General features: G+C 39.6%; 1 protein-coding gene across 2 annotated transcripts in view; it reads right to left on the reverse strand.

Annotated features, from left to right (window-relative positions):
- SULF2 (sulfatase 2) overlaps window positions 1–13747 on the reverse strand; it is a 58416-nt gene that overhangs the window by 18235 nt on the left and 26434 nt on the right. For both annotated transcript variants that reach the window (XM_009876717.1, XM_009876718.1), the window contains exons 7-9: window positions 10908–11036; window positions 9908–9964; window positions 9072–9201 (exon numbers count right to left, since the gene is read on the reverse strand). In XM_009876717.1, coding sequence (XP_009875019.1) covers window positions 9072–9201; window positions 9908–9964; window positions 10908–11036 — 316 coding nt within the window. The remainder of the gene's footprint in view (window positions 1–9071; window positions 9202–9907; window positions 9965–10907; window positions 11037–13747) is intronic.

Raw genomic sequence — 13747 nt, forward strand, 5'->3', positions numbered from 1 at the left:
CAACCTGTCACAGAAGTTGTACCCACTTCCAAAATACATCAGGAAATAATTTCACCCACTCCTTTATTTACCAGCGCACTACCAGCTACAGATATAGGCTTTGAGATACATAAAAACCCTCTCGGTAGCAGTTGCTACTGCTTTAAATAGAGACTCTCGGAAACACTTCATCTTTTTGCTGAGTCTTGAGGGGCGTTCCTCTTTTTTCCTATTACAAAATCCTAAGTCTGTGCCTCCAGGACTCACTGGAATATTAAGAATTTTCCAAATAAAAGAACAGAAGGAAAAAAACAGCAACAGCTCCCAAGTGGGATGACATTTTACAGCAGCCTGAAGCTCTACAAAGGACATGCAGGCGCTTCAGAGCTCCCATAGAGAAGTGTGCCCAGGCCAAGACAACAAAGCCTATATTTTTCACTGAAATTCACTCCATTATTTCTGTGACAGTCAAGTAAGAAAACAGTATCACTGTGCTTTTATAATACAGAATTTAACAGGAGTTGGAAGCGAACTGGAGTGGATTTATCTACGTCCACGGGAGATCCTCTCATTTGAAACGATCAGAGTTAAATGGTGTGTCCACTTATTTCCTTGCATGCCAAGTCTCCTGAGCTATAATTACTTTTCGACTGCAGATATTGCGTCCAACCTCCTGTAGAATCCAAACCCTGCACTGATGCAGATAAACCTGGCTTAACTTTCAGCACAAGCCATCAGAGGAAATCAATGACAGACGCTGACAATAAGACATTTGAATCAGACATCTTTGCAGGACTGTCTTCACCAAAAGCAATGTTTAAAGAATAAACTGCCGAGTCTAAATTTTATTTCTATTTTTTATGAAGGCTTCCACAATTAAAAAAAAAAAAAAGAAATATTTGTTGCTGTTTCCCATTTCAATTAATCTGAATCTTCTTTTTGAAAATTATGAATAAACTGCATTTTCAGCTTAGTAGAGCTCTACGCTGTAGGTGTCTGATATATGAAAAAAGAAGATTCAACAGAGGGCAAGTTAAATGCCATGATGAGAACTGTAAGTAAGTGCTCTGATGTGTGGCCCAAAGATGTTTTTTTCCTCCATTTCTTTCATCTCCTGTCAAGAAACTGATGCTCATTTTTCCCCTCCAGGTGAACTGGAAAAAATTCTTTATATTTTGGTGCAGTTTAAATCTTTCCAAGGCAGCTGTATGCTACAATGAAAACATCTTAAAGGCTTTGCTGGAAGGGCACACTGTATGCATTAGCAGGCCCTCTGCTGAATGACTGCAGTGCAGAGTTACATAGAAGACTTTAGAAGCAAACACTGAACACATGTGGAGAGGGGCAGGGGAGAAATAGAAGTCTAAAGCTTTTACTTTTTTCCCCAAAACAGATATAGGTATGTATGTGAATGAGTCTGGGATTCAACAAGTTACCCTTGGTCTGCTTGTAGGTACAAATTCAAATTCTCTATGTCACTATCACAGCTGTATCAGTTGCAGTCATTTCCATGGGATGCATTCAAACAAGAGAAAAAGGGCAGTAATTGCTAGAGACCTGTGAAAACGCCTCTTTGACAGTCAAAAAGCTTTAAACGTTGTGAATTCTGACATTTTACATTGGTTTCTAGTGCAGAGCATACCACCGTGCAGAAACCTGTGTCAAATCCTGGAAGCAACTAAAATATGTTATAAGAGGTAATCACTTAAATAATTAAATCCCTATATGAAGAACTCTAGAGTGCCCCAAAGATACTTTGGCTCACAAGTACAAATGATAACCATCCACCAGCAAAATGTAATTACATGTAAACAGTGGATTAATTCAACCAGTCAAGAATACAAAGTGCCCTTAGTTCACCGCTTGCTCCCAACTTCTCAGGTCTTCTCTTCATTACGTTAAAAGATGTGTTGCTCGTTCAAATTCTACAGCTTGTAATGTCTCACAAGAGTTAAGTCCTGAAGGGCAGGGCAGCTTAATACAAATTAAAAGTCAGTGGAAAACCCAGACTCTCTCACAATCTTCATCCCAGTCCATACCAAAACTCCAAAGGAATAACTTTTCTCTCCTCATGCAATGCATTGCAGAACAGCTACTCAAGCCATCAAATAAATGGCTTTTGCAATATGTCCTGAAGTCCATCAAGCTCACGTTGTGCAAAACTTTCCAGACACCTCTTTAATCATTAAAGCTGTTCCAGCTGGAGATTTCCCACCATCTTCTGGCAGGCCAAGTCAGCTGCTGTGCCTGTGCTTTCTGCCACCTACTGTGCTGGGCTTGTTCTAACACTTCTACTCCATCCTCTACCCCACCTCCCACCGCACAACACATGCTACTCAGTTATTTGTGTGCAAAGCAGAAGACTCTGGGCTTTAGTTTAATGAAGAAATTAGTGCTACTGAAAAGAAATATTGTTCAAAGCTACATTGCAAAGGCAAAAAAGAAAAAAAAAAAGGGTTTGTAACATTCTCCTCTCCAGCCTAAACTACCTGCTACGTGTATCAACAAGAGTAAATTAGGACTTCAGTATCTATGAGATATGAATCTTAACAGCAGCAGTGGCAGCCTGAACAGATGCCCTGTTTCTCTCCCATAACACTATTCACCTTGAACACGTAAACGATCCCTTAGCAGAAAAAGACATGTCGTATTTTCCTGTGTGTCAAAGCCCCATTATTTCCCTCACAGCTCCCATCACCATGAAGTGGGTTTTGCATTATTGTGCATCAATGTCTTAACGCTACAGCAATCACAGATTTTAATTCTAAGTCATTACTTGAGGCCCCAATCAGAAATAAATAGCCATGACCTTCCCCGTAGGATTTTTTCCTACAATTCTCTCATTTCCCTCAGTGAATCTCTCTCAATCGACATTGTTTTCTTGGGAGGAAAAGGGCTGATCACACAAGCCTTGCTAAGAAAAGATTCCAGTTGAAACATACAGCTTTCAGAGCTGAGCCCTAAATCATCACGCTGCGTGTCTCATCAACTCCTCTTTTTGTTAAGTGAAAGAGATTCCATTCCCTTTTACAGAGAAGTGAAAAGTGAAACACCCTGATCAGTTAGCTGCCAGCAAGGCTCCCTCCCTAATGGTTTTAGGAATATAGGCTCTAGGAATCAAAGTTTCTGCAGGATAATAAAGTTCTCTGTACTTGCCAGCAACATGACAAAAACACTCCAGCAGTATCTGTCGTCTTTAGCTTCTGTGGATGCTTTCTGAACCCCCCCCTCGCTGCCACATCGGATGGTGAGCTAGGAACAGACCTCTTTAATGGCTGGGAATATTCTAACCTCCAGTCTGAATTCATTTATGAGAAGTCAGGATACATATTTTTTCTTGTATGAAACCATACAGTTACAGTTTAGTTAGTACGAAACAGCTGAAGGTTCAGCTTAGGGAGCTCTTCTCCTTCGCTGTGCTTCGCTCCTTACATTATTCTGTATCGGGCTGATGAAGACAAAACAGCAAAATCCAGAGAGAGACACAAGATCCTTCCCCACAAGTAGTTCTACTGCTTTTGCTGGCAGCTTGTCCTACTGTCCTACGTCACAGGCTTCAGGAAAAAGTGAACTTGAATTTCCCATTGTTTGTCTCACACTTTGCCACTTCTCTGATCTTGACTGAAAATATTTTGCTCATGTCTTCTGTACAGCATCTCTTAGATTCACGGTGACAGATTCCTCTCCCCTCAGCTATTTTTTTTGACTGAATATTCCTAGTTCCTTAGCTCTTCTCAACAAGTATTATTTGCTTAATCTTTTAACATTTTTGTTGTTTGGGGTGGGGAGGAGGTTGGGGGCTTTTTTGTTTTGGTTTTGGTTTTTTTTTTTCCCTTCCTCTCTGTACCTTCTTCCAGTTTATCGACTGCCAAAGGATGAGTCTGGTTTCCTCTATTCCACATCATCAGTATATAAATAGCAGTGCCTGGTCTTTATTTCAACTGGGCATTATTTCATTACACTGATTCATGATTTTTGGAGATTTGGACCTCTGGGCTCTCAGCTCAATTTCAACTGTCACTAGCTACATATCACCAAACCTTGTAATTTTAAGATGGATGAACAGTTTATTGACAGAAAATTTGGAGGGCTTTTTAATGTCACAAACTGCAGCTGACGTGAGTAGGTGGGACAGCCAACTAGCATGCAAATGAAATATTAGGTATTCAGCTAAATTTAAGATTACAATTCTATAACTCATTTATTATTAATATAATAATTGGATTGCAGTATCAAATGGTCGCAGCTGATGTGTTAGGTACTGCAGAAGCTACGGAGGGAGTGCAGCCTAAGCAGAAATTACATTAGTGGTGGAAGAAAACAAAACCAGCAGCACCAGAAGGGGAATTGATTTGTCTGAGGTCCCACACTGAGTCCGTAACAGCTCTGAGACCGAAGCCAGTCTCCTGACCTCCAGCTCATTGTCTTCTGAAATAAACTACACTGCTAGTCGTATCAGGATATTTGTAAAATTTGGCATTTTTATTAAATGTTAGTACTGATTTTTGGCAAGCTACTTGCAACAACTACTACTGTAATGACAAGGAGTTCAAAAATCTCAGCTAACAACAGATGTAGATGTCTTGGTTTTGTGAAGCAGCAACAAGTAAAAAGAAAATCAAAAACCTTAAGTAAAATAGCCTCTGGACACCCTTATAGGCTATTTCTTGCTACAGGAGGAAAACAGTTTTGTTAATTATAATTCCTGGTAAGGAGTACAATCCTTGAATAACAGCCTTAATAAATCATCATGAGTTTAATTTTCATGGTTTGTTGCCTCCTAATTTTATCAGTTTGAGGGATGATAAAATTTTTAATGTATGAAGTTATCAACAAGTCATTTCTTGTTGCAATCACAGACTAAAAACCGGATCCTGAAAGTTGCTGAGCATGTACAACTCACCCTGGAACTCAGGAACTCCAAAGATCTGCCTAAAGAGCTATTAAAATTATCTGGCCTCTGGCTGGCTTGATACACTTTCACTTATCAACAGAACCTAAATTCTTTAGTAACCTCAGGATATCTCCGCTAGGTACAAAAGAACCGGACAACCACAAAATATACACAAATCAAAGCCTTTGCAAGTTTAAAAGAAATTCCTTATAAAACCTGACTTAGTTTCCTAGGTCTGGCTAACTCAAGTTCAAGCAACAGCGCCCTCAGGAAAAGGAGAAAATGTCAGTAATTTTTTCTGCTGCCCCATGCTGGGCACTAAGCAATGGGAAATGCTGATTACGGTGGCAGGAATACGATCGGGATGTACCACCCGTGAACTGCTGCAGGAAAGCACACACTGATCAGAGAAGTTTTCATCACTGCTGTGCCATGCCACGCTGTGTCAGGGAGCTGGGCTGACCAATCGAGTGAGTGACATGCTTTACTTAAATCTTCGTGCCAGTTACAAAAGAGAATATCCCTTCGTGATCCTGGCACTGCACAGAACAGTCAGAGGGAAGATTGTACAATCAAATCTTTCATTTGCAGAGCATTTGAAGAAAACAAAGTGCCAATCTCTGCATTTTAATTGTTCTCCTGCAAAACCTGTCATATAAAATGGTATTTTTCATGACATTTAAAGGCAAATTGTACTTGTATCAGATACGCGTAGAGCTTTGAAAATAAAAATAATTTGAAAAGGAAAAAATGTCAATTCAGACAACTCCTTTTTTCCATGAATTAGCAAAATAATTGTTCTACGCCAGGTCCCAATAAAGACAACTTTTTTTTTCCCCTCTATCATGTTCAGCATAGATTCCTCACAACAATCAGCAGTGCTGCAGGTATCACATGTTTAAAAACTACACAAAAAGTTGGCAAATGACTTAGAGGAAGATTTTTTGCAGCTGTTGTTATGATACTGCGGAGTTGCTGGGAATACTCTACAGAGCAATGCTGATATCATAATTGGCTTCCACAAAAGCACATTAATGCAGGCCGCCAGATAAAAGTGGGTCAGCTTCCACTTACCAGCCAGTTTAGAATGAAAGGCCGAGCTACACTGACAAGAAAAAATTTGTGTGGAAACCATTAGGTACTAGGATAAATGTTTTTTATTTCATGTGGGAAGAAAGAGCTCATCTCTTTCAAATCCTTGAATATAAATGCTGAGCTGCTCTTTCATCTGAGCCTACAGTCACCCTTTGTTGGATGCAAATAACTAACACAGACCAAACCTTACGAACTGAAAAAGAAAACATGGCAACACATAGATTCCCATTGCACTCAGATGAATTTACATATATTAGTGTTGCCAAAAAAATCCCACATAATGGACTCTGAAACAAGGTTTTAAACAGCATGAATAGCCTCATCTCCATGATCCTGGTGCTCTCTTATCAAAACGATTATAGGTCAAGGAGGGTGACAGAGATTTGCAAAGGAAGAGCATTTTGTGGTGATGGAACTGTATTCACAAACTTGCACGCTCCCAAAGCAGAATTTCAAATTCTCCATCTCACATTCAAAGCTTTCTTTACCTCTCCTTCACTCTAAACTCTCTCCCTGTCTCTTCTCATTCACTCCCCTTCTGAGCCTTTGTCCTCCATTTGTGCTCCTCGTCTCCTGCTCGCGCTTCAGATTCCCCAGCACCGCTCAGATTTCTCCGTGCATGGAATAGCAGGTCCCCAAAGCACGTCTCAGTCAAAAGAAAGAGTCTCGATGACTTTAGCAAGCTGTCACCTAATTCTGACCCAGACTTCTCTTCATCTTTGCACCAGCAGGTATAAATTCACCTTTCACACTGAACAGTCCAGATACTGTTAAATACACATTAATAAAGGGTCCTGCAGGATCAGGAGACACCTCCTAAATACCCACTCTATCTGTACACCATAAACTCCCCCAAGGCAGCGGTATGTTACGCATCTGGGCTCTTTCTACTTACTATGCAGAGCTGTGAACAGCACCAGCAAACAGACAGCACCCATTTGTCATTTGAGAAGCCAGTCTTGCCTCACTCGTGAAAAGACTTTTGCGTGCACCCGTATTTAGACACAATTTATCCTCAAATAAGCACATTCATCTCCCACTACCCCTGCCGTCTAGACAGACTGCTAGGACGTATTCTCTAGAGCAGGGGTTAGATGGATTGAGATTCCCTTGAGAGTCCTTCCCCGACTCTAATTGACTTGATTGTTAGGCAATTTTTCCTGATGTCCAACTTAAATTTCTTTTTTGCTCAATTTCATCCTATCACTTCCAATTACATCTGACTGAACTGCTCAAAACAATTCTTCTCCTCTCTGTTTCCTGACAATGAGGATGCAGCACAGGCATCTCTTATTAGCACACCTTCATTTTGGAATTTATTGGCAATTCTGAGTACGGAGCTGACATTTTATGCCCACTTCTTACAGATGTCAAAGATACTTTATTATCCACAGAAGAAAACATAAGCCTGTGACTGTGTGTAGACAATACAGGGCCTTCCCGCTTTCTTCCACAACTGAGACATGTGGTAATTAGAGTAAGAAAGCCTGAATGTAGCTAAGGTATCTTATGCAAAGAGACAGCTTCAGTGACAACGTGGACTTGGAAAGTCTTTCTTCCTCTCTATTCTTACAATAATGTTCAAAATAATTGGGATAATGAAGACAAAAAGAAGAAGTTGAAACATGTCTCAAAGGGAAAACAGTGATGGAAAAAGAAAAGCTTTATTTCCCCAAACTATTTACTGGATGATGTTGTACAAGAAACAATGACTTTTCCCCCAGTTTCTCAAAGAACATTGTAAATTCAAGAAACAATGGATTGCTCCCACCCATCTAAAATTTCAGCTCAGGACATCTGATGACAATAAACTACTGCACTAAATACTTCTTTAAGTTCAGTATTTTAGGCAGTACAGGACATTTTAATCTCTCTATACACTAAATCTGATAAGCCACAGGAGGAAAAGAGCATCTGGACAATGCTTATACATATAAACCGGATCCAAACACCTAAGGAGCAATGGACCCGTTTCACAGGTGCACTGCACAACACCAGCAGCAGAGCCAGAAGCAGGGTCTGGCCTCCAGCAGCAGAAAATGAACTACTGTAGCCTAAGCAGCCCCACTGCTGACTCTAGCCTTGGTAAGCCGCTCAGATCATGCCTGCAAGCACAGGTATATTCCACAGATGGGCTTATTCTGACAGCCCTCTGAGCTGCCCGGGTATGAGGTAATGCCAGTCTAACAGCAGACACACAAGCATGAGGACCCACCTACCTTCAGCCCTTTGTTCACATGTCCATGGGCAGAATGTGTTACAGTGCCTGGAAGGGGGGTTCTCTGACCGGTAATCTCCACGAGAAGGCAATAGCACTTTGCCATGTTTCCAGAGGATAAGAATTCCCCCAAGAGTATTCTCCCCAAGACGGGAGCTGCTGGACATAGCTTTGCTTATGCCTTTGTACTGCTCTGGTGGATTTGCAAAACCTTCTCCTGCACTGAGACCATGTGTTGATACTACTGCAAATATTTTCCCTGAATTTCTTCTACATAACTTCAATCTAAAGTGAACATATTTTTGTATCTGTCCAGAACAGTTATGTAACAAGAGAAATGACACACAATCAATGAGCTCTGTGCCCATACACACACACTGCCTGCAGTCATGATTCCATGTGTGTTTTCACAGTATGTTTCTGTCAACAGGAGGCATATATTGAGTTCACAGAATATTAGTTTCTCATTATTATATGCAATTCCAAATAATAACAAAAAAATAAAATGAACAATTCAAAGCAAAGCAAGGTATACGTATTTGGAGGAGGCCAATCTATTAGGATCATTGCAGATTCTTACCATTAATGAATCCCAAACCACATTCTATCTAGGGAAAAAAATGTTAAAAGAGCCTAGGCAGTTCTCTTAACAGTAGTCAGGAATCAATACAGAGGCACTTGAATCAGTAATTTCCTGACTGACAGTCAATCTCATAAATGCTGTAATACAGTTTTGAGCAAAGGCCACAGAACAGCCTTTGATTTATAAGGCACTTGATTTATAAGCTGGCATTGATGACAAGGTGAAGGACTTTGTCACAGTTAAGCGTTAAGCTTAGCCCAACTACAATTGCTTACTTACAGTCAGGGTTTACAATGCCCTACCTGGCCAAGTTGTTCACAAGCTGTTTGATACTCAGCTCGCTGACAGAGGTCTTTCACACGCTGGTATTTTGGTAGAAAATTTTCTTCTTGGGCGTCTACCTTCTCATTCTCCCTCTTATGCAGCAGTTTACTGGAAAAGAAAAGAAATGTTATTTTTGCATTAATACTAATTCCAAGATATATACACAGTTTGCTGAAAGGGCTCAGAGGAGCAGGTTATCTACCAAGTCCACAGCATCACTGGGTGCCAAAACTTAATAGTCCAGCAGAAACCAGCACTTATTATCATCTCTGATAACGCACAAGTTATTCATATCATGCTCTCAGGGGGCATACAAAAACATGCAAAACCAAGACAGTGTGTTTCATGTCTGCTTGGCAGGCAGTAACAACTGTCAATATGAAGAAACCATATTCCTCTCACTCCACAGGGCTGCACTTTCCAAACTCTTCATGCCCCACGTTACATTTTAAGGCAGAGGCATAGAGGGAATAACCAGCAGATGAACACACAGAGAGAAAAGGTTGTTCGCACTCCCATGATACAAGCAGGCTGGTCAGGGAACAGCAGCTGAAAGAAAAACTGGATGCCTTTCCATCTCTCACTCCAAGTCAAATTCCCCTTCCCCCACCCAGCAGCACATTTATGCAGGCCGTAGGCAAAGGCCATACATCCCCTCCCATCACACAATCACTGCCATTAGGCATACTGCAGCCGTGTCCCTGCTGGCACAGCTAAATAGCTTTAGGTCTGTGCTAGAGTGCTGCTTTGGCTTTAGCTATTCAGGACCCTCCTGTTTAAAACGGCTGGGCTTTGTGATTAACACTTTCCTTACCCTCTTTCCACTAGGAACGAGTCTCTCCACACCTTCATCTTTTTCTTTAAATGGAACCTAGGAGGAAATGAGGAGAGGAAGAAGCAATTCCCACAAAACCAGTAATCAAGTCATGCCCCAGTTTTCTCTCTCACCACCAATTCAGATGGAAAGCATCACATGTAACAGCACAAGGGGACATCCAGCTTTATGAAACAGGCAAATACGCCTCTCCTGTGCAAATCATGAACAAACATAGGATAGATTTGTTCTCACAGGGACAAAATCCACAACAGATTCACACAGTACAAGTATTTCAACATAAGCATGTTTAAGGCACAGGGGATTAACTGAATTGTCCTTGATCTCAAATTAAATCGGGATTTCCTGACTCCAGTTTGGGCTTTTAACCTCAAATAAGACAGCCACGAAGTATCCTATTCTAAAGCAGCTGCTCCTTTCCCCCACTCCCTCCATTCAACTACTTGTAAAGCAAATCTCCTTCTTCCCTTTTTCTGCTGATTTTCTCTAGCAAGCATCAAGTCTAGTTCTCTTCCTGAGTCTTTTTCCAACCTACTGATCGAAGGTCTCAAATAATAACCATGCAATTCTGAGTGCTAGTCTGTCTTTATAGTATAGTCTGATATACAGCCAACCCCTTCAACTCAGTTATTCTACAATTTACTCAATATGAAATTCTTTGCTACAAATTATGCCAGAGACATTTAAAATCTGTAACTCATATAGCTAAGGACCTTCATGTGTAGCCCTCTCACTCCTACACAGATTGTATTTAGTATACCTAGATGCCATAGAGCTAGGATATGAATCTGACTAAATGAAAACACGTAACTTGTCAGTCACATATTTCCAAACAGGTCCTTAAGATTTTCCAGTGAATTATGTACTCATAAAAATGGTAATTTTATTATATTTTCCTTTACATTTGCTGCATGCTGCTGAGCACTTGCTCAGTCCCATGTAAAACACACGCATGGTTCCTCAGATTTCCATTTCTTACCTATTCACTGGTCTCTCAGAATCCAGAAGCTTCAGAATGGATTTACCATCCATATCGGATGGAATATCCAATCCAGCAATATCTAGAATTGTAGGTGCGAGATCAATATTCAACACAATGTGAGGATTCCTGAAAAAAACATATATGAGAATCTGTTTTAAAGTCTATGAAATGATACCAAACAACTCCAGCTCTTCCACAGTGACCTAGGATCTGAAAAGGCCTATTTTGTGACATCTGCAAAGAAGAAGAGGGGTCACAACTCGTGAAAGTAATTAAAATGTAAAATATAGATAAGTTACATAACCTCAAGAGGGACCAATATTAAGATTTAAAATTTTAGCACAGAGCATTTTTGAGAAACCAAAGTAGTTTATAAGGTAAATTTAGTTAATTATTTTTAAAGAGGGTTCAAAAGTCTTTCAGAACATGAGAAAGCATTGGAAAAACTCCTTGGGTGTCTTACAGAATCAAAATATCTGCCAAATAAGCCGATGACTATTAAAAAGCAGATTTGGCAGATAGCACATGCTTCATCTGCTTCAAAATAAGGTACAGAAATAAGTACCTCAGCTCATATTGCAGCAACCATGTTCTGAAGAGAACATGAGGAGAAATATATTGCTAGACACTACAGTAAACAACTAAGAGTTGCTGTTAATGTTGAGTGAGACAGCAAAAGGAAAGAGATGAGGAAAGAAAAAGCAGAGAGGAAGTAGTTAGGGGAAAAAAAAAAAGGAGACAAGAAAGCAAGAAAAAATAATATGCTATTACTTAGCAGAGTATGGCACGTGCTCCTCAGCCACCACAGGTAACAGGATAATATTTGAACCTGAATCGACTTCAGATTTGGTTAAAACATTGGCATCAACTCCTAAGTGGTACATACAGCTTCTGAACCCAAATCCCTTGAACTGTCACAGCTAAATACGAGTGGAGTTCAGAGATCAGAACACCTAGTTGCAGTAGCTAAACAAATGCCTCATTTTCTAATCATGTGACTTGGTTTTACTATGGGTCTCGTTTGCGGAAGTGTTTTCAGTTTTCGTTGAACCTTATGAACCGATTTAAAATATGTCTATGACAGCGCTGTGCAATTACAATATTCTACGCATACATACTGTTTAACAGCTGCATTATTTCTTTAAAAAATATCAAGGAAGGTACTCAATTTCTAAAAAGCATTTAAAAAAAAAAAAGAAGTGAGCATACAGACAGTCTTCTACAGCAGTGAACATAAAGAATCATCGTACTATGATTTGCAGGCACCAAGGAAGGATGGGACCAGATGGGCTGCTATACATGTCAGTGCAGAATTCTAGCTCAAAATATAGAAGAGAAAAAAAAGCTGCTAAATTCACAGTAATTAATGAGACATCATTTAAAAATTACTACATTTTTGAGCGAGCGAGCAAACAGGCACTGACAAGAGCATGGATGATGAATTAAATTGATGTACCTAATTTGATTTTAATTACTAATAATTGTGGTGTAGCATATTTGGTAATAGAAATAAGAGCTTAGTAATAACTTGCTACAGTGATTGTTATTAAGTCTTCATTGGTATCAAAAGGGAGTCATGACAATTACTCTGCAAGAAAAACACAAGGTTTATGCAAAATATGGATAATTGAAGTTCTACCGTTTAAAGAAAATCAGGCTGAAGGGAAAGACTAGTTTATTAACTGACACATTCCTTGTCCAAGGTATCTTATCCTGTTCTTCCTAGTGCACTCTGAGGGGCTCTGCCGTGCTAGACTCTGTCAGGCTGACTCCTCTGACTCTAGCAGGAACTTATTTTTTATCTTCAGAAGCCATCAAAAAGAAAAAGTTCAGTGAGAAAGTTCCATAACTTTTACATATGTCTGGGTGTAAAGATCCTTGAAGTAGAGCAGCTGTAAGGCAGCTGGCCTCTAGGATTCAATGCTGCAGAAAAACTAGCTGAGTTCACTTGGGCAATATTAGAATTGCCTCTTCAGTAAGAGCAAAAACTGCATTCAAAGAGAAAGGGAGCACGTTCTTAGAAGGGTACTCCAGCTCATTTGAAATTCTGTGCTGCTGCAGACAAACTTCTTTCAGTGCTGAGGTAATATGTTTAATTTCACTTGAGGAATCCCTCCTTTGCTCTTTAGAGAAGTAATATTGTTTATTTCACATACGTAACTGCTGTGAATAAATTAGACATGCAGTGCAATATCTAAAGCATTTAACATATTTGTGCCTACTATTAACATGAAGGAGTAAATTTAACCAGCAAACAGAATATTCTTTTTTTATAACTGTTTGCTACCACACTACACACTAGATCCGTTTCTCTGCAGTAAAGAAAAAAACCTGCACGTGGAAGACTTCGTGTGTGTTAATTATGCTAAAACATGCACACTGTTATAAATAAAAGGCAGCAAATTATGGCACTCTGTCCAAAATCATTACTTAAGTGCAAATATTTGCTACTGAAATAATTGCTTAGAAAGTGTATTTACATAATTTCTTAGCTGATCAAAGCTACCATTTTAATTAACAGTCATATTCTGCATGCTTGCATGCATCTGACTAACAGCCCTAACCATGTAATCTCAAAGGATAAACCAAAAAGAATCTTTTATGGATGAAAATATATGAACTACTAGGTACATTCTTCTTCATAAACTGAACGAAGTGACTTCACTTTAATGTTCAGCAATAATTACCTAATATGGCAATGAACGTTGCAGAATGTATTTTTTACTTTGAAAATGTCAGTCGTTTATTATTTGCACCCCTCAAAGGGAGGCAAATAACCATTTCCTAGACTGGACATATTTCTAAATGACTTTTTCAACTACATTCACAGAAGTGTA

This window comes from Apaloderma vittatum, unplaced genomic scaffold, assembly GCF_000703405.1.
Source record: "Apaloderma vittatum isolate BGI_N311 unplaced genomic scaffold, ASM70340v1 scaffold9799, whole genome shotgun sequence".
NCBI classification, from domain to species: Eukaryota; Metazoa; Chordata; class Aves; order Trogoniformes; family Trogonidae; genus Apaloderma; species Apaloderma vittatum.